The 26,534-nt window shown below is 39.8% G+C and overlaps 1 protein-coding gene across 2 annotated transcripts; it reads right to left on the minus strand.

Moving 5' to 3' along the window:
- Nucleotides 1–1,782: 1,782 nt before the first annotated feature.
- On the minus strand, nt 1,783–17,562 carry LOC100883782 (uncharacterized). 2 transcript variants are annotated; one of them, XM_076533120.1, is made up of 12 exons: nt 17,374–17,554; nt 11,561–11,666; nt 11,237–11,459; nt 10,191–10,664; nt 8,933–9,845; nt 8,085–8,198; nt 7,550–7,945; nt 7,082–7,428; nt 6,400–6,915; nt 6,209–6,321; nt 5,893–6,100; nt 1,783–5,821 (listed from the first exon to the last, which is right to left on the minus strand). In XM_076533120.1, the coding sequence occupies exons 1-12, from the start codon at nt 17,440–17,442 to the stop codon at nt 5,239–5,241; spliced, it is 4,062 nt and encodes a 1,353-aa protein (XP_076389235.1). In that variant the 5' UTR covers nt 17,443–17,554; the 3' UTR covers nt 1,783–5,238. The 2 variants fall into 2 exon arrangements, with proteins under 2 accessions (XP_076389235.1, XP_012143005.2); XM_012287615.2 differs by having other exon boundaries at nt 5,893–6,321; nt 17,374–17,562.
- Between the last annotated feature and the right edge of the window lie 8,972 nt (nt 17,563–26,534).

Genomic DNA, 26,534 nt, shown 5'->3' on the forward strand with positions numbered 1-26,534 from the left:
CCTTAAGTTCTAAAGTCTAACGCATTATTCATCTTGTGCTTGCTTTTGGAGTTTGCCTTACTTATCGGACCAACTTTCCAAAACATTTATCTATTTCTGTGTTTGGGGAAAATATTAAGGACAGGTTTAACCTTTGCATCATATTGTTCTGGAAAAAAGTGCATTGAAAGATTTTTCAAAATTTCAAATTCTTCAATAACTTGAACCTTCACGAACCACCTCTTGATGTCCTCACAAAGAACCATTTACGAATTAATTTAGAATCATCGCTTTACAGTTTTATTTAATGTACGTTCAAAAAGATAGTCGATTTTCTGAAGTTGTCAGAGGAAAATACTCCCTTAAGTTAGTTCTCTTACTCCCTTAAGTCCTCTTAGTCATTTAATATGTCTAAAAAATGTTCCAACAGAATTACGAAAGGAATGGATAATCGAAGGACCATTGTGCAAGAAAACTGTCCTCCTGGACATACGAAAAGAAACAGGGCCGCTCCACTTCGAACTGTTTCTGGCAGCTATAGTATCGATTTCGATCCTCTCCCGAATCGTTTAACATTATAATGACGAGGCCCCCGAGAACATTCGTAACAGGTAGGAACATACTTGGAGACCTGTTGCGAGAGAACGGACCCCCCGTAGCCTGCGTTCACCGACATCAGATGTTATCTTCATCTATCTAGGCCTAGAGAAGCGAGCCGCTCCATCGGCTTTTCATCTCCTCCCGTTTCTGTTCGTAACCGCGTAAAAATATCGCGGGACTTCACCTTTATCGAAGGTAAATCTTGCTTCCATGCCTTTTAGGGAACCCGCATGTATCGTACGTTTTTCTCTTTCTGGGAGGGAGAGGAAATGGGTTTGGAATACGTAACGTCTTTAATTTTCTATTGATATTTTTTTTATGGAGTTTGGAGGACGTTTTTCTTGATTAATAATTAAGGGTAGTTGATGACAATGAAGTATGGTTGAAGTGCATCAGTCTGTGTAATTTAATTTTCTTCTAATTTAATTTTTTTCTGGTTCATATATAAATTTACAAAATGGACACTTTATTAGTAAAGGCTTGAACTACTGAGTGATTTAAGAAGCCTCTTACTTACATAGAATAGGAAATTTGTATGAATATCCTCGCATTTTTATGGAAGTACTATGATCATACATTATTAAGAAAATAGATGAAATCTTCGCTTGTAAAATTGGAAAGTATTGCGATATATTTTGAGCGATTTCTGTGGACCGACTGCTTCATCGACTGCAACAAGAGCAGAGAGTTACCAGCAACAGTAAAATAGAAAATTACCGACTGCAGGAAAGCAAGTTACTAAATTTAAAATATTCTAAAGATAATTACTCTTACACCCCTAAGTAATTTGATGAATATTACACTCAATTAAGCTAATAAAATAATAATTAATTGCATTTTTTTTAATTGAATATGTGGCGCCATCTCTCCGGCGAACCGGGTGAACTACACACTTTTGAAACTCTACTTTGATTAGTTCCTACATTCTACCACTAGATGGCAGCACATAAGAAAATCATAATTAAACCAAAAATTATTTAAAACTTATAATAACTTGCTAAAGTTGAAACATTTCGAAATTAATTATTTTTGCTCTCCAATACTGTTTGACACACATTAACATTAATTAAGCCAAATTAAGCTTCATCAACCAAAGTTACTCCCTGTGATAAAACAGAGCTACCGACAGTAAATTAAACATAAATCTAAAATACCAACTGTACATTCACATTTACCAACCATAAATAAGAAGAAATTAAAGAATTGTTATTCTATATAATTTAATTCGAAAAAGCGTAATAAATATGTTATCATCTGATAACAATATCTGTACAAGAACAATATACGCATAACATTTCATACATCTTATCATCTGCAACGAATATAAAACTACAACTGTACAATTTATGAATAAATAACATCGCGATAAGATTTTGTTACGGTGAAGTTTCACGTAAAGCTATTTAGGAAGGATTGTACTGTCACGTACACGAATTCGTGTACGAATGTTCGATTTTCATGTGCTACCGTTCTCTGCGCTATACGCAGAAAACATCGGAAAAAAGAACTATAGTTGGCGTAACTTGGTGAAAAGGGCTTGGAAATTTAATTCACAGTGTCTCAATTTTTCAAATCTGATTATCCATTTTTTAGGTTTCATATTCTCAAATTTTTTCATTTTCAAGTTGTCAAATTTCCAAGTTGTTAAATTTGTAAGTTATCAAATTTCCAAGTTATTAAATTTGTAAGTTATCAAGTTTGAAAATTTCCAAATTGTTAATTTTGCAAGTCATCAAATTTCCAAATTTCCAAATTCGCAAATTTGCAAGTCATCAAATTTCCAAATTTCCAAGTTCGCAAATTTGCAAGTCATCAAATTTCCAAATTTCCAAATTGCTAAATTTGCAAGCCATCAAATTTCCAAATTTCCAAATCATCAAATTGTCAAGTCACCAAATTCCCAAATTTCTAAATTGTTAAATCTGCAAGTCATCGAATTTCCAAATTTCCAAATTGTTACATTGTCATGTCACCAAATTCCCAAATTTCTAAATTGTTAAATTTGCAAGTCAATAAATTTCCAAATTTCCAAATTGTCAAATTGTCAAGTCACCAAATTTCCAAATTTTCAAATTGTCAAATTTACAAGTCACCAAATTTCCAAATTCCCAAACTGCTAAATTTGCAAGTCACCAAATTTCCAAGAACTAAAGTCCAAGTTACGCCAGTGCTTATAACATCGACTACATACGTTCACTTGTATCATTTACTTATACCCGATATAAAAAAGAAAGAAGAAGAAATTTACCACTAAGTACTACGATAAGCGTGTCGTTGATCGATGTGATGTAACATGCAATATGAATATTTTCTTCCCCGGGTCACTTTGATGGATGCAAACAAAATGAACGTACGTTTGAACATATCTCGCGGTATGGTCTCGAAGCAACTACGAACTGGAATTAAAGTGAGAATTTTAAAATACTTTCTGTCGGTTTACCGTTCCTCAGTCATTTCGGATTATTGTTAACATTGCTAGACAACGATTATTCGACGTTCATAAAGGGCACAGAGTGTCTGAATTTTAATTGGTCAAACACTAGGAACATGTTCTTTGGATAAGTAAAAAACAAACAAAAAAAATGCTTTGCTAGAAAATCATATAAAATATGAGAACGTTCTTAGAATAATGAGCAACGTAATGGTCAAAGTATCGTCCGTACTAAATACGAGAAATAAATAGATCGTCTTGTTAATAAAGTAGATACATAATGGAACGAAACATCGTTTTCTTGACCATTGCTATTAAAATTCAGGCAACCTGTAGTACAGGTACAAATACGTGTGACCAAATAGAATTACAAATTTCAACGATATCCATACATCACAAATTTTCACATAATCACATCAATTCATCACTGTTGTCTCTAAACTACGATTAAATATCTTTTCTTCCCATTTAAAAATTATAAATATTTCATCTGAAGTAACGTGGATTCATTTTGATTATTTCACGAACATTTTAAATTGGCCACTGACATGTACCCCAATATTAACATTCATATATAATAATAGTATACATCTAAGAAATCTTTAGTAGCTTATACAAAGACGTAGAATGTTATTGCACCTAAAGAACAGACTAACTCTCGTCGCGAGCAACGTTTCTAACTATAAATAAAAATAAATTGCTTTCAGACCGATGCTCGCGACGAGGAAAGTTAATTACAAAAGTAGTCTCGATAGAGTTTCTCTCGTTAAATAAATAATCGCTAGACGTGATCTTGAAGTATAGTAACCGTTTCAGTAGGATTCTAGCGAGGATCAAGTGTTATCGAAGTTAACTGGAGTACCAGTTTTTGTTTGAACCGCTAATTATATGTATAGCGTAAAAGATGGATCAAAAAATATATTATATCGTGTATACATGGAACTGGTAACTGGAGTCATGAATTTATGATACTCGGACAGGACATTCTCTAGATAAATAATTATCTAAATAACTATTCTAATATTCCTTATTCAAATAATTTTGTATCTAGATAATGCTTAATTTGATATTCGAGCATAGACTCACGGTTTATTGAGAAGACCTTCATCTTCGAATATTAACTGTGTTCCCGGCGATTTTGAAACGTGTTCGAATAAAATATACGTTTCTATACAAATGTCATGGTTACGTGAACGATGGTGCTCATTTAAAAATATTGCTCTTCTGTTTCTTCTCGTTCGTTTCAAAATGCCTGGAAAGTTTTCTTTCTTCTGTTTGCAGGAATTCTACTCGAGAATCAGTGCCAAGAGAATATATATAATCACTCATGAAAATCTTCGTATCCACGAAAGAGTCGCACATTACCTAAGCTGCACTTCGACAAAAAGACGTAGTATAATAAATATGTGATGTAAACCTTATAAATCACGTTTGGAATTATTTGGAAAGGAATATAGGAAAACTCCACATAATAATTAAAAATACTAACGCAACCCATAGTCTCGAAAAATACAAAAATGGCATTTTCACTTGTTCGAAGACTTTCACAAGTGATTGTACGTGAACAGAAAAATGCTACTCGTGAAATTTTGCTCGGAAACAAAGTTGCTTATCAGTCGAATACATACGATGTACGTAATTGAAGCAGCCTTTTTACTTCTGTTCGTCGCAACCTCGATGGAAATTTCTTTATTGCATAAAAAGGTACTCCACTCGTTAAATGACTACGTATCAACGATTAAAATTTCATTAACGATCATCAATTTTCACGTAAGAAATTGTTTCCTCAGATATTTCCATCGTTGTCGCACCGATAACTTAATTCTTCTATATATTATATATGCGTGTATGTATCAGTCTCAAAAGTGGATTGAGCGAAAATCTACGGAATCAGTTCCTCTCGTACGCTCGGAAGCCTGCACCTGTACATTTTCGCTTATTGCAACTGATATCGTTTCTTGTTCATCACTGGTACCTATGATTCTGTAGCTTCTGTTTAGTCATCTACTCAAATCGGCAGGATTTTAATCTCCACGTGAACAAACTGCGCTTTACCAGATCGCACTCGGAATCATTCATCGGTCCTCGGTCGACCAAACAAGATGGCCGACCGACTAAACGCTCGTTTTCCTGTACGACCTTTTCGCATATTTTCCAAATATGCCCTCGGCGCGCCTGTAGAAGTGCACCATCGATTTCTGTCTCGAAATCGTTCGCTGTCGCTGCTGTCAAAGAATCGACACGTCCTCTGAATTCCTGTGTTGCGGCAGCATAGCGTTTCTCTCCTCCATCTGAATGTTTGCGACATCTTTTTGTCCTCTCGTAGCGGAATCGAAGCTCGTCAACGCTCCTGGTTGAATGTTGACGTATCTATGCGGTTGTTCTTCGTTTCGTTTGAAATTTTGCATGTTCACGATCAATGCTGAGGACCCATTGCTAGAATTCATCAACAGAGGCTTGGCACTGTCTACGTCAGACACTGCGTCACCCAGTAACGACTCCTGGTTCGGTTTGTCGTCCTGATAGTTTATGTCGAGCAGAGGAGGATTGGGCGTCTCCAGAGGGTTGGAGGCTGACGTGGAGGATCGAGCAGTCTGGTGATTCTGAGATGACCATGACAGAGAGAACTTTCGGAAGGTTTCTGGCAACTGCATCTCGAGTTGGCCCGTGTGCTCGATCTGCACGCTGGCCAGAGGAACGTCTAAACACGGGGATAGTATTCGAGGATTCGTGGCTAGGAACTCAACGATCTCCGGCGCTGTTGGCCTTTTGGTGTGGTCCACTCTCCAGCAAGAATACATCAGGTTTTCTCTGTAAAGTAACAAGTTTGGTTATGACGATCCTGTATAGGATCTCTTAAAGAAGAATCCAAAGGGACTTACAGTTGCAATTTCACTCCTTTAGGAACAGTCAACGAGTTTCCAGCTTTCACGTGAGAAAGCACCTCGTTGTTGCTCATCCCCTGGAATGGAAAACTGCCGAAAGTGATAATCTCGTACAGTAAAACACCGTAGGACCAGACATCTGAAGCTGGACTGAAGATTCCTAGACCTAGAGATTCTGGTGCCATCCACCTCACTGGCAGCATACCTAGACCATCATCATTCGTGCTTACTATCATCGCAGATAATGCCACATAATACTTAATAACGAAATGGCTCAGTGAAGTAAATACTGTATACATTTGCAATTTCATACCTTTCCGATTAAATTTATAGTAGTCGTTCTCGTACATCGGCCTAGTCATACCGAAGTCGCCGAGTTTCACCACGCGTTGAGCATTCACTAAGCAGTTTCTAGAAGCGATGTCCCTAAAAAGATGTACAATATTAAAACTATTCAAATAAAAAAATAAATCTATAATCAATAAAATGTTAATATCAACGTACCTGTGAACATACTTCATTTGAGCCAAGTAGCTGAGCGCCCTGGCCACGTCCAGCGCCATAGCAGTCAATTTTTTATTCGAAATTTCGTCCGAGTCTTCATAGTTATGGTCGTTGACGAGATGCCTTCGAGCGAGGAGATACGTCTTCAAGTCACCGTATAACATAAATTCCATGACGGTTAATACAGGCTCGCCCTTGATGCACACCCCCAGCAGCTTAATAATGTTTTTATGCTCGAATCGCTTCATCACTTCGACTTCACTGAGGAAGTCTAATTTCTCGTCGGTCGAGCTTCCGACCTTCAGAGTCTTCACGGCAACGGCGAGCCACCCTTTCTCGGGGAAGAACGCTTCACCACCGTAAACTGTTCCGAATGCACCCTCGCCTAACTTTCGGTTAATAACCACTCTGTCTCGAGGTATTTCCCATTTGTCCAAGTCGGAAGTGTCGGCGTGAGCGAAATCCAAACCCAAGGATTTGATGTACTGCTCGTGAAAACGCACCTTCCGTTCGTACCTAAAATGATGTGAAAATTAAATCGATAGTAAGCGCCACGTTCTTTCGATCATACATTACATAATGTTCAACTGCTCGAAGTTATTCGCGCGGGTAACTAGGTAATTATATTCAAACACATGTGTGAATTCATCGTAAAAGGTTAATAGAGTCAACGAGCACTCACTTTCTCTTAAGGATGATGAACCCAATAATGAGTATAACGCCCAGCAAACCGAAGCCGAGGAAGTTGACGATAACGAACGCCACTTCGCAGGACACGTTCAAGAAATCGGCGAATCCAGCTATCACGCATCGTGGGGGTGGTTCTGAGCCATCGTCGGGCATCGTGTGTGACAGCCACACCAAGGCAGACACATTCAAGTCCAACCTCCCACCGATCACCTCGTGTTTCGTCTCCGACACATTGGGATAAAAATTACCGACCAATCGTGTCTCGTTGTTGACGAACTGAACGATGTTGATCACCGAGTACCTCGAAGGACCGCCAAAGAATTTGATTCTGCCCGACACCTGAAATAATCGTTTGATTCTCCTGTGTACGATAATAGATGTCCATAATTGATGATCTTCAGAGTCCACTGACGATCACAACAGACAAGAAAATTCGCTTCGACGCTCGTTTTCTACTCACCCCTTGGAAATCCGTTTGACCGATGATGTCCGTCAACCGGTTGATAGTCTGAGTGCTGTGAAGATCGAAGACGTAGCTTTGGTTCTCTCGGAGGAGACGGTCCATGGCGTAAGCGTAGGTCCACATCGCGTCGTAGGCGAAACCAGCGTAATTCGAAGGTGGTTGACGTTTCTTGTGGCAGTAGAGCTCGTAACGATCACGCCATTGTCTCACGGTTATTCCCTCTTGCATAACATCGTCGTCTGGAGCGAAATACGAGTGCGACAGGCCTAGGTGACCGTTTATGGCTTTGCTCATTTCCATCGTGTTGCATGGCACCTGTTCGCCTTCTTGATTGTACCGGTCGGTGTCGTACCATTCTGGTCGGAGCCAAAGGGGTAAGAACCAGACGTAGCCCTTGAACACATATGAGATTAACTTATCAGGTATTTATTTAAGGCTAATTGGGAATCATTTCATTTCATTACTTTTTACTGGAATTTTAATTACGTGACATTAGAATATTGTTCAATTATTAATTCATTATTTTAGGTACCTGAACGGCAGTCATTTCCAATCTGTACGCCTCGCACATGACTTGCCGGGCTACCTGGTCATACACATCGGCAATGATGATTTTCGCTCTCTTCTGCTTCAAATCTTGCAGGTACTGTAAGTTGAAAAGCATGTTCGTTACGTTCGTTAAACGTATGCGCGTCAGGTTATTAGCCGCACGTGTGCATGCGAAATTGCTCTGCACTTGTATAAAGATAGTAATGCAAATAAATGACAGTTTTTCACGAACTATGTCGCACGCTTAACGTTCGCGATATTTATGTGCACTTACAATGTTGTTTTAATATTTTGCAGGTTTTGCGTTACTGGTCATGGAGGTCACGGTGACCGGTACCAGATTTTTATACATGAGAGTAAAAGTATTGAAATAAATTCTCTTTTAAATCGATTTGTTAAAACAATTAAAATTGTTAAAAATTGTTTAATTTATATTATTTTTTAACTTCCCGATTACCAGCGTCGTCAATAATCATTACCGCAGTCAGCATACTACTACAGAAAAAAAAAACAGGAAACAAATCGTTTCGAAAAAACTAATGATCTCTGAAATCACAAAATCTAATCCAAAGCCGATCATCCGATAACGGTAGCCAACACCACGGTAACAAACTATGAACGTACACGTGCATTATTTTCCATAATTCATGTGTGTATAATGTAAAACGCTGCACGTGCAATTTATTCATCGAAATGAATAATTCCCAGTTAAAAACGATTATTGACGTTGCGCTTAATCAACAAGTGTAGAACATCTGAGCCGTTTCAACGTCGATCTGTACCTAGAGACGTCAGACTGTCAGAAAATTGTTAAGATGAAACATCCATTACCTTGGTCATCACATCGGCCTCTCGTTCTCTGGGAAATTTAGCATTCGCCACAAACACGATCCCATTGTCCCTCAACATGTCTTGCATGTAGGATATGTACTCCGTGTATTTCTGTCCATCCTCCGTCAATGATGCCACTCGTCGCCATCCTAGTTTCTTCAACAGCTGCAGATAAACATGTTTGTACTGCTTGTTTTCACCGATCGTACGGAAGAAGTACGGATACTTTGTGCGATCGTTGAAGCTGGATCCTTCGGCGCTGTAGCTGATGATCACGGTCTTGTAATGTTTCGATACACCGACCAGTGGTTCCACGGTTTCCGAGCAAGCAGGTCCCAAAACACCGACCAGCTTGTCGTACTGATTATGAACTATGTAATCGATGAAGGATCTCATCACCATGTCCGATTTGCATTGACCATCGTTGGCCAACAACGCCAAATTGTAGTCCCTGAGTACCGTGTTGTTCACGTTGATAGCCTCTTTGGCCATCTTGGCTGCGATCAGAATCGATTTGCCCGAATAAAACGCCTCGCTCATGGGAAATATACCACCCACGTAGAGTACGTTCTTGTCCGCGTTGTTCGGCATCCATTCTTGCAAGGTGTAGTTCAAATTGTCCTTCAGCCAACCACACGCGATCTCCTCTTCGTCCATTTTCCGCGACAGTGTGTTGTAACGGTTGATCAGGTCCTCGTACATCTCGCCAGTGAATTTCGCGTGATTGATCGCTTCGAAGGCCAGCTTCGCGATGTACTCGAGGCGGGCCCACACTAGTTTGGTCAATCGATTGGATTCGTAGTTGCAACCAGCTTCGGAGAGCTTGTTGCTGCAACGAGCGAACTCGATCGTCGCGAAGTCCCTTTCGTTTGGAACTACGCTGCTTGGGGTCCAATGCAAGATCACCAGGGACCTGTACATCGACGAAAACACGAATTTAACGCGGGTGGCCGTATATAGTATAATCTAGATTGTACTATAATCATATATGTATGTAGAACTACGCATTGTATTATTACGCGTTACATTTATCCCGTGTTACACACTAAGCGCTATATCGCTAAATATATTGAGTGATCAAACGTTATACTGTCACGCAAGCACGATATCGCCCGGCGTTAGATCAAGGTTTAGATTATCAAGAGTTATTAACGCTACAACAGTTTACATCCTCGTTTTTCAGAACGGTTTAATCGCAATCTGATAAAGTTAAACTTTAAATGAAAAAGACCGAAATTTTCAAGCTGATTAAATATACCTATTAGCAGTGGAATATTCTCTGGTCAAGGTTTCAGTGAGGTACTTCAGATTCGGTCCCACCCAGACCACCTTCACGTACAACTTCAAGCTGTCGATGTGGCTTTTCACGTAGTCGGTTACGTTAGGATAACTGGTCAGTAACAGAGCACAAGATTGACCCTGACACCGTTCGGGAACATACATTCCTTGCTGGCAAAACGGCTCCGCGCAGTAGTAGGTTTTGTTGATGGGATTCACGGTGAAATTTTGAATTCTGCTTAAGGTGTGCTCGTCCACGTCGAATCGAGTGGCTGTCTCCGGCCTTGTGAAGGTTATCCAACTGTCACCGAGCCTCGACAACGATTTAGGAACGAACCAACCGAAATGACCCGGCGGTGCAATGGATCCGCATTCCTTCACGTCGTTCGCGTTTAACAATGGCATCGTGTCCAACTGCGGCGGAATCCAGACCTCCATGTTCACCATTGGAAGCCTAATGCACGAAATTAGGAATTTATTTTCCTCATAAATTAATACATCTTTCTTTTTCTTCTAAAAACCTCGCGAAACAATAGTTATTTTATTCTATTTTTGCCTTTTTAGTCATTCGTGTATTAATAAGTTACTCTTCTTTTTTCAAGGTATTCTATTTCCAATCATTTATATTTTAGATTATTAAAAATATACGCTTATTACTCAACACTAATCGGACCGTAATTTATGTTAAATATTATTCAAGATATTCCGCTCGAAATATGAACCAAGATCGTCTTATACATAAAACGACTCACAAAAATATATCTTGCTTTATGCTAATTTATATGCATTAATGTGTCGTTCAAAAATTCCCCCAAATTCTTAACTGCCAGGTATTCATTTTCTGCTTTTAGTCTCAACAGATCTCGATATACATTATGAATCAATTTACATGCAAACGATCTATGACTTGCAACATAAGACTTCCCCGACCGCAAAGATCAATATGCAAAAGAAAGATGTTGCCTCGCACTTTTTATTTTTCGAGCCGAATTTTAATTAATACTAAATAGAATTTTGGTATTTTACACTCTTTGTCCAGACGAAACGTCGTCGGTCAATCTTCTGAATGTTTCGTTCACTTTGAATTCGTCTTCCACCTCGAAGACGGACACTCCGGTATAACCGAGCACTTCGGTCAAAAAGATTTTCATGATAATCGTAGACAGCCTCTGCGTCACTCTTTCGGAGACCTCGAAGGTGATGTTCAACGAGTGCCCATCCATCTGGACCACCCTCTTCGGATTGACCTCTGTTAAAACCAATCCTTTAGCTCATCTTTCCCAGTACGTTGACTCCGCTCAATAGGGTCAAAGGGGCAAGATTCTATAATTAAGATGTACATCGATTTACCTTCGAGCATAGTCAGGCAGCGGTTCGAGACTACCACGTTCGCGATGGCCGCTAGGACCAGTACACCGAATATAGACCCAGCTCTCAACATCTTGATTTTCTCCTCCTGCAAAATGAGAATCTGCGATGATTTCTCCGACGAAGAGGAAACTTTATTGGGTGTGAGAGACATATGAATATAATTCTTTATAACAGCTAAACTATACCTAGCTAAATATCTAATATTAAATTATTTACTGACTGCAATCCAGAATCATGCTCCCGCGTTACAGGTGGTAGCAACAAGGAAGCATGTTTTTCAGCGAACAATGCACACGTGTACGGAAGGTAATACACGGTGAACAACGGACGGTAAATTGGCTAAAAGGCTTGCGAGAAACTTTGTGAGACTTTCTCGCAGGCAGTTTAGACAGGTGGGGCATGCGTCGACGGAAGATGCGACGTCGACGTCATGAAATATTTGCGTGGCAGCTAACGACGATTGTTTACAACATTGAACAGAGGCAGCGGCGACGAAGGTGACAAGAAGCAATGATCGCCACGAGCTATTCTTAGCACGCTGTATAGACATCACGAAGAAGGCGCTTTGACTTTTCAACTCGCGTCTTGTGGGCGAATGAACTGCGTTGTTTCTGCTGATCGCCTCGTGATCCGATTTCCTCGGTCACTTTTATTTTCGATCGAAGCTGGCGAATCGCATCGCTTTCTTGGGAAACCAGTGACTAACTTATCGTTCACGGAACGATTGTGTACCGTTGCAACAATTCCAATCACACTGTTCACGGAACTTGTATCTTGTTTTGAAGAGTTGGGATCGAGTGAAGAGTACAAGAATGAAGGGCAAAAGGGTGCAAATAAAGGTTCTTGAAGTTTCAGTCAAGTTTGATTTAGAGAGAATTGACTCTAAGTTTACTTGGGGAACTTTGAAATTTTTGGCGATTTCTGCTCATGGCTGAAAGTCTAAATACCATAGCAACCTTCAGAATGGATCTTTAGAAGGTACACGTCAGGTAAAGTACAGAGCGAATAATTTGTAAGTTCCGATGGCAATCAGAGTGTTCAAAGTCTAAGTACCTCCTAGTATCTACAAGAGCACAGACGAGTGAGAGTACCTAGTGTCTCTAATTCCCGTGGCAAATGGAGAGTCGAAAGTCTAAGTACATCAACTTTCCAGATTTTCGGTATCTATAAATGTAGAGTAGTAGATAGAGTGCACTATTTCTAAGTCCCATAGTAAGAGGGTCAAAAGTCTAAGCTTAAGATACGAGACAAATTTTTTATCGTATATCACAAATATATAAAAGGTGAAATACAAAAATTTTAAATAACCGCTTCATACCGAAAGTGTCCTATCACGTCGAAATATAACAAAAATTTGCAAATTTAAACTCTCAAATTGGTATACCATATTGAAGTAATGTACCCAAACAAAATTCCGATTTAAAAAGATCACGTTCTGAAATAGGTCAACGGGCTAGCGAGATTACGGTACTATAAGTGGCATCGAAATAAGCTAGTCATCGTCCGTTTTCGGCATTTGGCATAGTAGTGGAGTAAATTCGTCAGCGGTGATGACGATAGTTCTCCACTTTGTGCGTCATTCCAATGCGCTATCGTTCGGATAATCGAATCGTTTACGTGTCGCGAATAATTGGTTCGGGAGTAGGCGAGTTCACGGTTACAGAACAATTCTATCGGTTTCGCATTCTTCCGGAAAATCGCTCGATCACGCGCCAATTATAGAGTTTATTCTTTCAGTCGTTTCAGTCAAAATGCCACATGATAGCGTTCTTTCCCCTGAACGCGTGACATTTGATTCCTACGCGACCGATATGCCGCAAATGAAGTTCCTCGCATAGTTTCGAGATTGATTCGCGTTAGGATATGCGTCATACGTGGAGCAAACAAGCGAACTATGAGGAAATTGCGGAATGAATAAATCTTATGAATTCTTCGGGGAAGCTGAAGTATGACTTCTGCGGTATTTTAATCCTTTTCGATCTTCTGACTACGAAAATACCACTTGTTTTTCTTTAATTGCGTAGGTAATGAATATTGATTTTCGCTAAGTTTCTAATGAGACTCCACAAAAAACTAAGACGTAAAAGCCTGGGAATGACACGTATATTCATACGTTAAACTACAGAGTTCTCTGTGGTGCATTCTTTATTTTTCATAAGATCATTTGACTCGAGTGCAACTTTCTTCGATGCATGCTTCTTGATCGATATACTCGACAGTCAAAGTTCTAATTCATAATCTCTCGAGATTAACTGGGAAAACAAGAGTCATCGTGAAGATTCTTCAGAAATCGTTCAGATCGCGGAATTCGTGACGCGTGCGACGCGTGCAGCCGATCGCGAATACGCCCGATAACCAGGCTGAGCGGTGTACTTGACAGCGATACCGCAATTTATCGGAACTAGCACAGATATTTTCATCGGCGTTACGTCACACGTAGACCATTATGGAGAAATGAACGGAGGAACACCGACGCGACTTATCGGCTTTCGAGGTGGGCGACAAATGACGCACGAGAACACTAGTTGCGATTTACTGGCTGCCACCAACGAAACCTACCTGACCTACGACCCTCCTCATCGGCGATGAATAAAACATTATGGGATACCAGTTGACGATCAAGATAACTCGATTAACCTTTATCGACCAGGACTTGTGCCTTATTTTCGAGACACTCGACGCAGTATGTTGTCGCGAATGCACGATATTGCTTATCAGTCAACGTTGAGTAATATCAAACGTAAACATATTTGCTCTAGATTTTCCATTGAAATCGTATTTAACGTAGGAGAAGTAGACTAAGGGGTGAATCATGGGCGAAATCGGGTTAGAGGGTGCAAAGTTTAATTTCGAGTAAACATGATAGCAAAACAGGCGTCATATTGAAATATTATCAAATTCCTGGATCCTATAGACCTGTATGTTTACAGCTCTAAGTACTCAGATTTAGTCCTCTACTTAACCTAAATCTAATTGCACCTAAAAGTGTATACACAGATTCAGTATCTTTATATACTTATGGTTAGACTATCTGTATATCTATGGCTACTTAAAATTATACGATTACTTTTCCAGTTAAATTGTTGCTTAATAAAGTTACATATTTTTATTCTGGGATAGGGTGGACTTTCTATGTCCATTATTTTTATTAACTTTCTATTATTTTTCCAGTCAAATTGTTGCTTAATAAAGTTACATATTTTTATTCTGGGATAGGATGAACTTTTTATGTCCAGAAAGGACAAAGGCTACTTGTCTCTCCATTCATGACGTAGTCAAAGGTCAATCGAACAGTCTTTATATGGATGAACCGAAAGATAAATTTTCCTTGTTCCAAAGGAAAATCACAATAAGAAACTGCGTGGGAATGGAGGGAATAAAATATGTCATTCGATCTTGGAGACCGAGGTCACCTCTTGTCCGATCTATTTCTAGAGCGAAAGCAGATCTTGGAGAAAAATGAAGCATTCCGGTGCTCTTATGCGAAGACACTCTCCTACGCAAGCGTAATCGAAGGAATGAAGTTGGGTAACAATATTGTATTACCGTTGCAAGATATTAAAAACCGATGTCGCTAAATTGAACGACAAAAAAATGATTTTGAATACTTTCACTGGATGGACGGAAAACGAATGCAGACTAAAAACAGGAAAATAAAAACGTAAACTATTTTTCAACGCGAGGAATCTCCGCGTTGAAAACAAGTTTGATACGATCGCATTCTGACACGACTTTACGCGCGAAGTATTCCGAGAAAGTGGCCGTGCACGGTGCCCTTACGTGATTACCGAGAAACTTCGTCTGGAAACGTTGGACGTAGTAAATCACGGTTTAAAGTTTACAACGATGTGAACGACTAGTAAAAATCGTACGTCCATAGAAGGATGCACGATCGGTGCCATTGGCCTTTTATTGTACGATGGCGCCAACTATCGCGTCAAGTACCCGTTTGACCTTGCCTGCCACGTTGATACCGTGGAAAAACACACTCGTGCAAAAACACGCTCGATTGCATTCGAATGAATTTGCGCGCGAGAGCACGCGCGTTTAATTTGGCACTGTTTCCAATTGGAGCGGCAGTTTGGCTAGTAACGTGTTATCGAGATGATTCTCACAACAGAATATAATTATCGATTTCGAGTTGGGTAAACTGTTTCTTCGATACAACCCTTTTGAAGGTTGTAGGTTGACCCTTAAATCAACCCTCCGTTAAGCCTATGAACCCTACTTCATTTCTAAGGGTGGAATTTAATCAAAAACGTGAATTTGAATTCCTGCTAGCTATGTAGAATTCTTGCTATTGAATCGCTGTTTTTCTGAGAGCAACCCTTGACAAACACCGGTATTCGTCGAATCCACTTTCGAACGACGTCACTGTTCAAACACTCGAGATAACGAAAGCGAGAAAACGAAGGGGAAGGAAAGCGAGCAAAACGGTCTTATCGATTGTTTTTCCCCGACACGGAAATGCAATGGTTCACCGAGTTTGTTGCAACCGATAAGCAGCGATACACGAAATTTATTTCGAGCATCGAAACGATGACCTGCGTGGAACACTTCCGATCACCGTCAGCTTTCAACGAAGCAAGAGAACGTGCTGTTGACGGACAATATCGACTTTGACACAATGACACGATAATGCCAATCTCCTTATTGGAACGACAGATTTCTGCTTAATTGAAGGGGTTAATTCTGAGCGACGTCGGGGGGTTGCTACTCGAGCGGCTAAATCATCTGGAATTTTCAGGCGGGTCGTTGACTCGATTTATTAATTTTTAACATATTGGGTTATTAATACAAATAGAGTTCCCCTAAAATCATATACTTTTAATTGCAATATTATCTGTGTTTTGCCATTTCAACCGCAATTTGGTGCACTCATAAAAGTAGGAAACTTAAAAAATGAAGTGAAAGTAAATTTCAAAATTATTAAAAAAAATGTTAACACTTTCTTTTATCTGAAGTATTACTGGGTATGTCATAATCTGGGCTAATTATAGTTGTTTGGTTATAAAAGTGTATTTCGAGAAAGTAAAAGGAAGATAAATAGATATTTAAGTTCGTTATCGAATATACGAGATCGGGCTGCGAGAAAAGCTGCAGAGCTGAATGTCGCGAAAACTCGAAGACAAAGCAGAGAAAGAATAGTCTTAAATTGAAGTGGAAGTTATCTGTACGATATTACCGACATGTCGACATACTGTTTATGTTAAATCAGTTGCGAAATACCACGCAATCTGTTTCTTTAATTTGGGTTAGTATATTTTACTCGAAATAAGCGTGATCCACATTATTTATCCTATATTAAATGGATGAACGACGTATAAATGTATTTCAAATACAGCGTTGTTCAAACTTGCAAATAAAAATAATAAAGAATGAAATGATTCAGAAGTTCGCCATATACATATGGTGTATCCGAAGTGATTGCTGTCTCATCACTATAATATGTAAAGCCCTCTAATCCTTTCGACCGTATGCTCTCAGTCGTATCACGATACCGTTGTGAATATTAATTATTCTAAATCAACACTCTAGACAGAGCTAATATTTTATAAGGCTTCTTGATACGTTGACCGCCACAGCCTTGTGTAACAAGTCACTGTATAATTGCAATTACTCACTACTTGTTTACTTTCAACGGAAGTATGTACGTGAAAAGTTTAACAATGCATCTCGTTTGAAAATTTCATCGATCGGTTCGATTAAAACGAATCACATCAAGCTCAAAGCGCACTCTTCACGTTTCTCCGATTTCGAGGGATACCGATCAGACTTCTCTATCTACTTACACTCGAATCACGCAACAAAGTCAACGAACCCGTTGTCGCCTCGATCGAGCAACAGTACTCTCTGAGCATAGACAACACTCATTCCGTCGTTCAAACGCAGCGTGACGTAATTGCACGAAAATCCCCGGTCGTTATATTAACGAAACAACGTTATCGTGTGTCGGTGTTTCGGCTACACTCGTAATCCCGTCGACGATAAAAGTACGCGCGAAAACTGCTCGCAGAGTTGTCGTTCGCGCTGCTTTGTCGTCACGATGACACTTGTTTGCCTGCTCGACAACCGTGTGTGTACACACACGCGAATCGATAACGATAAACGGCGGACGATGTGCCTCCTGAAAATAGAACGGCAATTTCTCAATGAAAATGGAAACTGGACTCGCGTTCGATCGATCGAGCGGTCTCCAGAGCTACACCGTCACGAACGTGCCACGACGATTGTTCTCTGCTCTTTTTGTTTTCAGAGTTCGCAATCTTGCTACAACAAGCAGATAATTTACGTCAATCGATTCGAGTACGGACGCACGCGCGAGTTTGCTCAGTCGGTTTTCGAACCAAGCCTGAGACATTGTCAATAATCTTGGATCTCTTGCGATCGCGTGCCACCAGCTCTCCCGTTCGCGAAAATCGCCGCGGCCAAGGTTAACCGCGATAAATCGATTCCAAACAACGCCAGAAACGACTGAACCAACCGCAGGACTGTTTTCGTGTGGGGGACCGGAGCATTGCCGTAACTAGGTTAGGTCCAGAGTCTAAAGCTGACTTTTTGCATATTTCTCATAGTTTCAAATACACGAGCTTTTAGGCCCTCGTATTATCAAGTTACCAAGTCTTACATTTTGAATTTGAGGAATCAATTTGATAATTCCATGATTCAAAAATTTACTTGTTTATTAATTTTATAAATTCACAATCCTTCAATGTGCTTAAGTCTTAATGACTTCCAATGTGTTCAAAGTCTTAAATTTCCTCATTTTTTAATTTTCTAATTCCCCAATTCCCATGTCTCCAACTCCTATATTTTCTAATTCTCAAGCCCCCAATTCTCAGCACCCCAACTTCTATATTCCCAATTTCTAAATTTTCCAATTGCCTAATTCCAATTGCCAATTCTCAGCGCCCCCAACTTCTACATCCCCAATTCCTAAATTTTCCAATTCTCATCACCCCCAATTTCTAAACTTTCCAACTCTCAAATCCCCAATTTCCTAATTCCCCAATTCTCTGCGCCCCAACTTCTACATCCCCAATTCCTAAATTTTCCAATTCCCTAATTCCCCAATTCTCATCACCCCCAGTTTTTAAATTTCCCAACTCTCAAATCCCCAAATCCCACATTTCCCAATTCTCAAATCCCCAATTCCCTAATTCCCCAATTCTCAGCGCCCCAACTTCTACATCCCCAATTCCTAAATTTTCCAATTCCCTAATTCCCCAATTCTCATCACCCCCAATTTCTAAATTTCCCAACTCTTAAATCCCCAAATCCCACATTTCCAAATTCTCAAATCCCCAATTCTCAGCGCCTCAATTTCTACATCCCCAATTCCCTAATTCCCCAATTCTCATCACCCCCAATTCCTAAATTTCCCAACTCTCAAATCCCCAAATCCTACATTTCCAAATTCTCAAATCCCCAATTCTCAGCGCCTCAATTTCTACATCCCCAATTCCCTAATTCCCCAATTCTCATCACCCCCAATTCCTAAATTTCCCAACTCTCAAATCCCCAAATCCCACATTTCCAAATTCTCAAATCCCCAATTCCCTAATTCCCCAATTCTCAGCGCCCCAACTTCTACATCCCCAATTCCCAAATTTTCCAATTCCCTAATTCCCCAATTTTCATCACCCCCAATTTCTAAATTTCCCAACTCTCAAATCCCCAATTCCCACATTTCCCAATTCCCTAATTCCCCAAATCTCATTACCTCCAACTTCTACATCCCCAACCCCTAAATTCCCAAATCTCCAAATATCTTCTCAGTCCTCAACTCCCCAAATTCCCAAACCTGCCTCCTCAGATCCCCCCAATCCCAAAATCCTAGTTACGTCCATGGCCAAAAAAAAGATACCGTTCAGATCTGCGAGAGCTCACTGACCAGTCAACCTTGTAAATCGGCCCGAAATGATTGTCGTAAAAACCAAGGTTCCCCGTACGCCATTTATAAAAATATTCTAGCATCGTCTCGAACAGAAATAATTAGATATAAATTATATAGCATCCGCGAACATTGTGGCTTCGCACATAATCGATTAGCAAGCACAAACACCGTCGGTATTTGCGGTTCTTTTTGTACATGTACGACGAACACTTAATTCAGGAATATTTTACGATATTACGCTTCAGAATACAGCGAGCTGACGTCAATCTTGCACGATTAACAAAAGCAAACTTTCTAGCTTTCTTGTATAGAAGAAGAATCGGTGACGATGAGTGTTGATTTTGAAGAACGTTGCACAGCTTCGCAATCGTGTGTTTGCAGAACTTATATGCTGGGGTACATTGTAAGACAAAATGAACTTTAGGCATTTGCGACATGTTTTTCTGTCAAAGATAGTCACGACAAAATTTATCTGTTTACTCGAGTTTTTGTACAGAGATACCGAAAGGGCAATGCACTTGAAAAATGTTCATAAATTAAACTAATTAAGACGCGCATTTTCGTCGGTGAAGAACATCCTCTGTCACTGTTCGTGAATTTACGGAAGAGTTTTACGATCGATAAGCATCGCTGCATTGTCACTGATAACTTTGTGACGCCTGAAATTTTACATCGGAATTTTTAAACGAGATTGCGGAGAAAATTTTTAAACCTCAGTATTTTTAGGACATTAAACTTACCATGTATACATTTTAATTCGTACTCTGCTTTAACATAATGCATCAAGATATCTCCTTTCTAATTATGTCACTATACAAAATTCATAACGTCGGTCGCCAACGATGTCAAGCGTATTAAATCCACGCGTAAAACTCATTCCATAATCTTCGATCACAACAAACGTACATCTAAATTTTAAATATGAATATACTTTATTCATTTTATTCAAAGCACTGTCACAGAAAATTCCGAATGTATCTATTTCATTGCTGAAACGTATAGCTCCTTACCTATGAGGTGAAATAATAAATCTTCGCATTGTACGGATCGACGTAATCGTCTCTGGACTGTTTTTATGAGTCGATAAACAAGTTTCTGTTCCCGCAATCGAAATCGTACGATGTTTAAATACAACTTAACACTTTGTGGACGAGCGGTGTTTACGATAAGCGTGCTTTTACCAAGCACAGCCTTCGACTCGAGTCTAGACGTCGGCTTACGACTTTTGACAAAAAATATATTAAACGTCGAGAATCTACGCTATCATGCAAATAAGTTTTAGACCATTCGAGTAATAACCGTGACAAGAAAATATGAAATTACTTTTGAAGAATCACATTGAAATCATTTTTTGTTTCCACAAGATTCTGCTTCCTCAAATTTTGGGTTCAATTACCTAACTTCTTTTCGAGATACGATTCACAGTGACCCGATAACAGGGTTAAGATCCAACGTACAATTTCAGCGCGTTTGCCTGTCATTAACTACCCAAATAACACCTTTCTAGTTATCTTTGAAGTAAGACGTGATTACACAGGTGTTCGACAGGAAAACGATAACCAAACAATAAGATCAAAACATCCTTGCGATCACCTCACTTCAAATATTAATTCAGGACCAAGTCTCCAGAGTTTACACAGCCCCGTGCAAGGTAGAAAACAAAGATCCCGATTGCACAATTGGAGAAAACAATTCTGGGTTTCAATAAGTTCATTTGCAAAAACAGATAAGTGAAGTTTAGAAATTCAAGTGCTCCGATGGGCGGTGCATTCGACGTCAAGATACGTTGCGAAAATGTTAATGAAAAGTAATAGGCTTTCTTGTTTGTCTGTAACGTTAGCAGCGATAAACGGCGACCCGTGCACGCGCGTTCCATATCGCCAGATAACTGTCCGCAGGGGGACAGCAAATGAATATATTAGGTTACCTTTTTTTCTTCCAATTTATTGATCACGCAAGATAAGGTAACGATAGGATCGCCCTTTTCTCGACCTTTATCTTCTCACTGTGGAAATCGCTTAATGCGTTATTTGACATTTTTAACCCTTTCTTTGAACACCTTTTTTTCCTCTCGGCGCTAGCTATTCATGAGCGTGATTTGCGTTATTGAGAAACTCAAAACGTTGGATCGTAATATATAATGCTTCAATGAATCGGTATTTTTCATAATATGCATAATAGTCGAGAAAAAAATTATTTTTCACTTGCGCGAACAATATAAATGACTGTTTACGCACAGGCGGTGATGGATGACTCAAGTGCTCGTCAAGCGATGCACGCGCACGGTGTTACGCGGTGAACGCGGTGACGTGCAGGAAGACGTAGACATGTTTGAAGATTAAGAAGATTTAAGAATTCAAAGTTTGGAGGTTGAGGGATTTAGGAATTGGGGATTTGGAAATTTGGGAATTTGAAAATTTGGATACTTGGAGATCTGGGATTTGGGTTTCGATTTTTAGACCCAATGGTCTTTGAGGATTTGGGGATTCAATTTGGGTACTGGGGATTGAAGGGAATTTGGGGTTGGAGACTCTGAATATTTGGAAATTTGGGAATCTGAGAATTTGGATACTTGGAGATCTGGGGTTTGGGTTTCGATTCTTTGGCCCAATGGTCTTGGAGGATTTGGGGATTCAATTAGGGTCCTTGTGATTGAAGGGAATTTGGGGTTGGAGACTCTGAATATTTGGATATTTGGAGATCTGAGAATTTGGGGATTTAAGAATATGATACTTGAGATTGAAGGGAAGTGAGAAGTCGAGGTTTGAGACTCTGAATATTTGTATATTTGGGGATCTGAGAATTTGAGAATTTAAGAATATGATACTTGAGATTGAAGGGAAGTGAGAGGTCGAGGTTTGAGACTGAATATGTGGATATTTGAGGATCTAAAAATTTGAGGATTTAAGGATATGGTACTTGAGATTGAAGGGAAGTGAGAGGTCGAGGTTTGAGACTGAATATGTGGATATTTAAGGATCTAAAAATTTGAGGATTTAAGAATATGATACTTAAGATTGAAGGGAAGTGAGAAGTGGAGGTTTGAGACTGAATATGTGGATATTTGAGGATCTAAAAATTTGAGGATTTAAGAATATGTTACTTGGGATTGAAAGGAAGTGAGAAGTTGAGGTTTGAGACTGAATATGTGGATATGTCAGGATCTGAGAATTTGAGGATTTAAGAATATGTTACTTGGGATTGAAGGGAAGTGAGAAGTTGAATATTTGAATACTTGAGGATCTGAGAATTTGAGAATTGAATAGTATCATTTAAAGATTCAAAAAGATCAAAACTTTGAATATTTGAACATTTGGGTATCTAAGAAATAAAACATTATGAACTTGTAAATAGCAAATTCTTAAAAGAATCAAAAGCACGAAAAGTCCCCATAGCAAACACTGTCTGACGATGAATAATTCTCGTTAGCACACATTCCTGTCACAGTGCCACGGATAAGAAAGGAAACGCGGGAAACCGAAACAATAACGAATTCCGATCGCGTTATTGCATTCCATGCAGTACAAGTTTCGAAGAATCGAAGTGTACGCAACGTGGAAACAGAAATTTTCTCGTTAAAACAAACTGGCCGGAATATGTTGAAAGTTCCACGAAACTCGATAAAGAATGTTCTTTCAACAGAATGGTTAAACAGTTCTGCGTTCATAATATACCCGAGCAAATGTCGTATGAAACTGGACACAGGAAGAACGACGCAAGAAGAAAATTGTCTTAACCGCAAATTGTCGCTAATTAATCCAAGTGTTCGTGGTCTGCAATCAGGACCCAACGGAAAATATCGACACGCACCTTGTGCGCATCCACCATGGCAATGAAATCAAGGCTCTCTTTATAACTGCACCTTATTCGACGGAATTGCTACGGCAAACGTAGTCGTCTGTCCTGTAAACAAGTTTCATATTCATGCTAGCATCACGTGGTACCCTGCGTGCCGACTATATCTACCTTGTGTACGTCGCTCGATTTCCTACACGGTTGCCAGGAAAACAGGGAAAATATTAAATCGTCTGCTGATGTTTTACGAGACGTTCTTGGCGTTGGTAGTGTCACTGGTCAACCATATTTGACTGTGAGGCCATGGGGAGTACCCGTTGTACCAAAATCTTATCGAACAAGGAAAGTAAATTGAAATTCGGAATATCGCTACATAAATAATGTCAACTGATAAACTGGGAATTTGCATAGATAAGGTTTTAGGAGGTTTCAATCGGTCGATCGAAATTTTATGACATTGTTGACAAAATTTTTAGGTTCAGACTTATGGATATTTAGATACATGCATGTGTGGATTGCTAGATATCTGGACCTCTAAGTTTTCATAGATTTCTAGGTTCCATTCTCCAAATTTTTAGGAAGATTCAGATCTCCAAATCCATGCATCTCTAGGTCGTTACATGTTTATATTCTTACAACTCCATGTTCCTACATATGTGGACCCCTACATATGTAGACTCCTACATATGTAGACCCCTACATCCTCGGCTCTCTACATCCTCCAGTTCTTATATCTCCAGACATTTATATCCCGATATCCCCAAACATCGTTAGATCCATAAACTCCTTTCTCCTTATATCCTTAGACATACTCCTAGTCCCGACAATCGTTCACATCGCAGCAGTCTAACCTCTGCACCCCAAAATGTCAGAAACGATCAATATAACTAACATACAACCACCTTCATAATGAAAATAATTTTTATCACATTCTACCACAAAGTTGGATCTCGAACGATTATATATCGTTAATGTTTAAAGTTCAAGCCAATAAGTAGGCTCGAGGCCTTCACTGTTTTTGCATGGACGTCATAGATCTCGATCCCGAAAATCGCTGACTACCAAACTTCATGCGTCATCGTTATATGATAGTTGGTACGTAGTACCAAGATATTTCCGATCGTTTACGAAAAACAGCCTTGAATTCGGCCAACTCACCGTGCTGCTAATTCAAAGCGCGTAAATATAATTAGACCGTGGTACGCTTCGCACAATCGACGGAACGCTGTGTTCGAGATTTGATTATTTTTCTCGACGGATATAAAGAGATGCGGTGCAATTTACGCGGGATACATTGTTTCCGAAGAACAACAGTTTGATGGATCGAAACGTGGTGCTAAGTGACTTCCGAAAGTCTCAATGAACAATGATTCATTTTCCTAGACCATTTCTATTTGAACAGAAGATTATTTACGTATTGTGTTAATTATTGTATCGTGTAAAGATAACATTTGAGCAATGGGAAACTCCGAAGTTCCTGTGACTCGTGGCGTGTGGAGAGAGCTTGGGGAAAACTGAGAGCTTGAGGAAAGTTGTGAAAACAAGCGACGATGAAGTATAAAGGAAATCTTCATGTATCTTGTATTTTACAGAGAAATTTACAGAGTGCCTATATTGTAAAATTCTCGAATCAAAAATTTTCTCTAAGTACCTAAACTCTAGGACCTCCAAACTCAAGTCATCAAATTCTCAAATTCCTCAAATTTTGAGATACTGAAATCTCTGAGTTTCGAAAGATATCGAATCCCTGAATTCCTAAATCATGGAATTTGCAAGCTCTCAAATTCCCCAAATGCTTAAACTCGAAAGCTCTGAGTCCACCAAGCGAAAGACCATCATCAAGATCTTTTAGCCGCTGATCAGCATTTTTCCAGGAAAGCGAACAAGCTGGCAGTGTACTCCGGACAATCGATGTCAGCGATAAACCCGCGGAAAAACTGCGTTTTCCACGAAGAACAGTATCGGTCTTTTGCTCGACGGCTTATCGGGTCCGGCAGAGTTTACTGCTCGCGGGCATAAATCTTCCGTTCGTCGGTGCGAATAGCAGAAGCCGTCCGCGGCCTTCGTACTCCAACTTTTCGACGCAAATAATGTTCCTCCACGTGTACTACCATAGTCGAGCCCGCCGTACTGCGTATCTTATTCGTCTATTTATCCCGCTACCTTATTCCGCGTCGCTACACGACGAGGTTTCGCGCGTCTCGTGCCAAATATTTGCCCGATGCTGGCCGTTGCGTCACTCGTTGCCGTTTTCGGTCCTGGTGTTCGCCATAATCCGTACGCGTTGCAACGGGCGTTTACCTCTGTTTCGTTTGTGTCCGATCGAGAGACCTGTCTTTCCGCTCGAGCACCGCGCAACGCCGCGAGTAAACGACGCTCTGGCCGTGTTGCAGACGTGTGCACAAAGCGGGTCGATGACTTCCACCCACTTGCCCCGCGAGAGCTATAGTCCCCGTTTGGCCTTGACACCTCGCTCGCGATCGGTCAGCGTAGCCTGGCACGCGTGTTCACGCGCTACACGAACCTGAAGCGATCCTGAATTCGATCGCCTTTTCACCTCACCGCAGATAGAGTATCAGCGGTAGACGAGGGATCAAGTTCACATTCTTGTGCTAATTGTATACTCTCTTGGCTTACGGTGGCGGGAGGTTACCATTCTTACAGGTACTCGGCTCGTAGAACTTGTACTTGGGATTTTCTTGCGTTCTCCACTTTTGGCAAGTGCCTTTGTCTGGAGTCGACTACTATAGCGCAGTGGACGTTTGGCACATTCAGAACATGAGATGTCGAAAAAGTCTGAGAACTAGAAAATGCGACTAGGAAATGTGGGAATTAAGCTAGAAATTTGAACATTTCTACAATGTAGAAACTACAAAAATTTTAAACCAGGAACTTGTAAATCTAAGAATTCCAAAGTAGAAACCAAAAAGTTTTGAAATCAAAGAGCTTAGTAAAAAATTTGACAATTCAGAAATTTGAATATTTGGACATTTAAGAATTTGGAGAACTGCAACACTCGATTGTGACCCTAGAAAGCCACAGATTGAATGCAGCAATTTCATAAACTTACTGAGAACAAAGAAGCACTGCATAAAAAAATAAAAGTCAAAAGACTTGTTATTAAAACGCTCGTATTTTCTTTCAAAAGACAAATTACTAAGAAGACTGCTTTTGTCTTGAAACGACTGTTTTTCTTCCTCAGCTTTATTGCTGACATTGGCGGTTTTTGTTGTTAGTTGTTCAGAGTTACAGGATGTTTTG

Source organism: Megachile rotundata, chromosome 6 (genome assembly GCF_050947335.1).
Source record: "Megachile rotundata isolate GNS110a chromosome 6, iyMegRotu1, whole genome shotgun sequence".
NCBI classification, from domain to species: Eukaryota; Metazoa; Arthropoda; class Insecta; order Hymenoptera; family Megachilidae; genus Megachile; species Megachile rotundata.

What these genes read in the sequence shown, in the direction of transcription:
- LOC100883782 (XM_012287615.2), bottom strand. Translation starts at nt 17,442, where the DNA reads ATGCTCAGAGAGTACTGTTGCTCGATCGAGGCGACAACGGGTTCGTTG. An exon ending in AGGCCGATGTGATGACCAAG is followed by an intron (nt 8,199 to 8,932) that starts GTAATGGATGTT and finishes TTCAACTTACAG; the next exon opens with TACCTGCAAGATTTGAAGCA. An exon ending in TGGAAATGACTGCCGTTCAG is followed by an intron (nt 7,946 to 8,084) that starts GTACCTAAAATA and finishes TATGTGTTCAAG; the next exon opens with GGCTACGTCTGGTTCTTACC.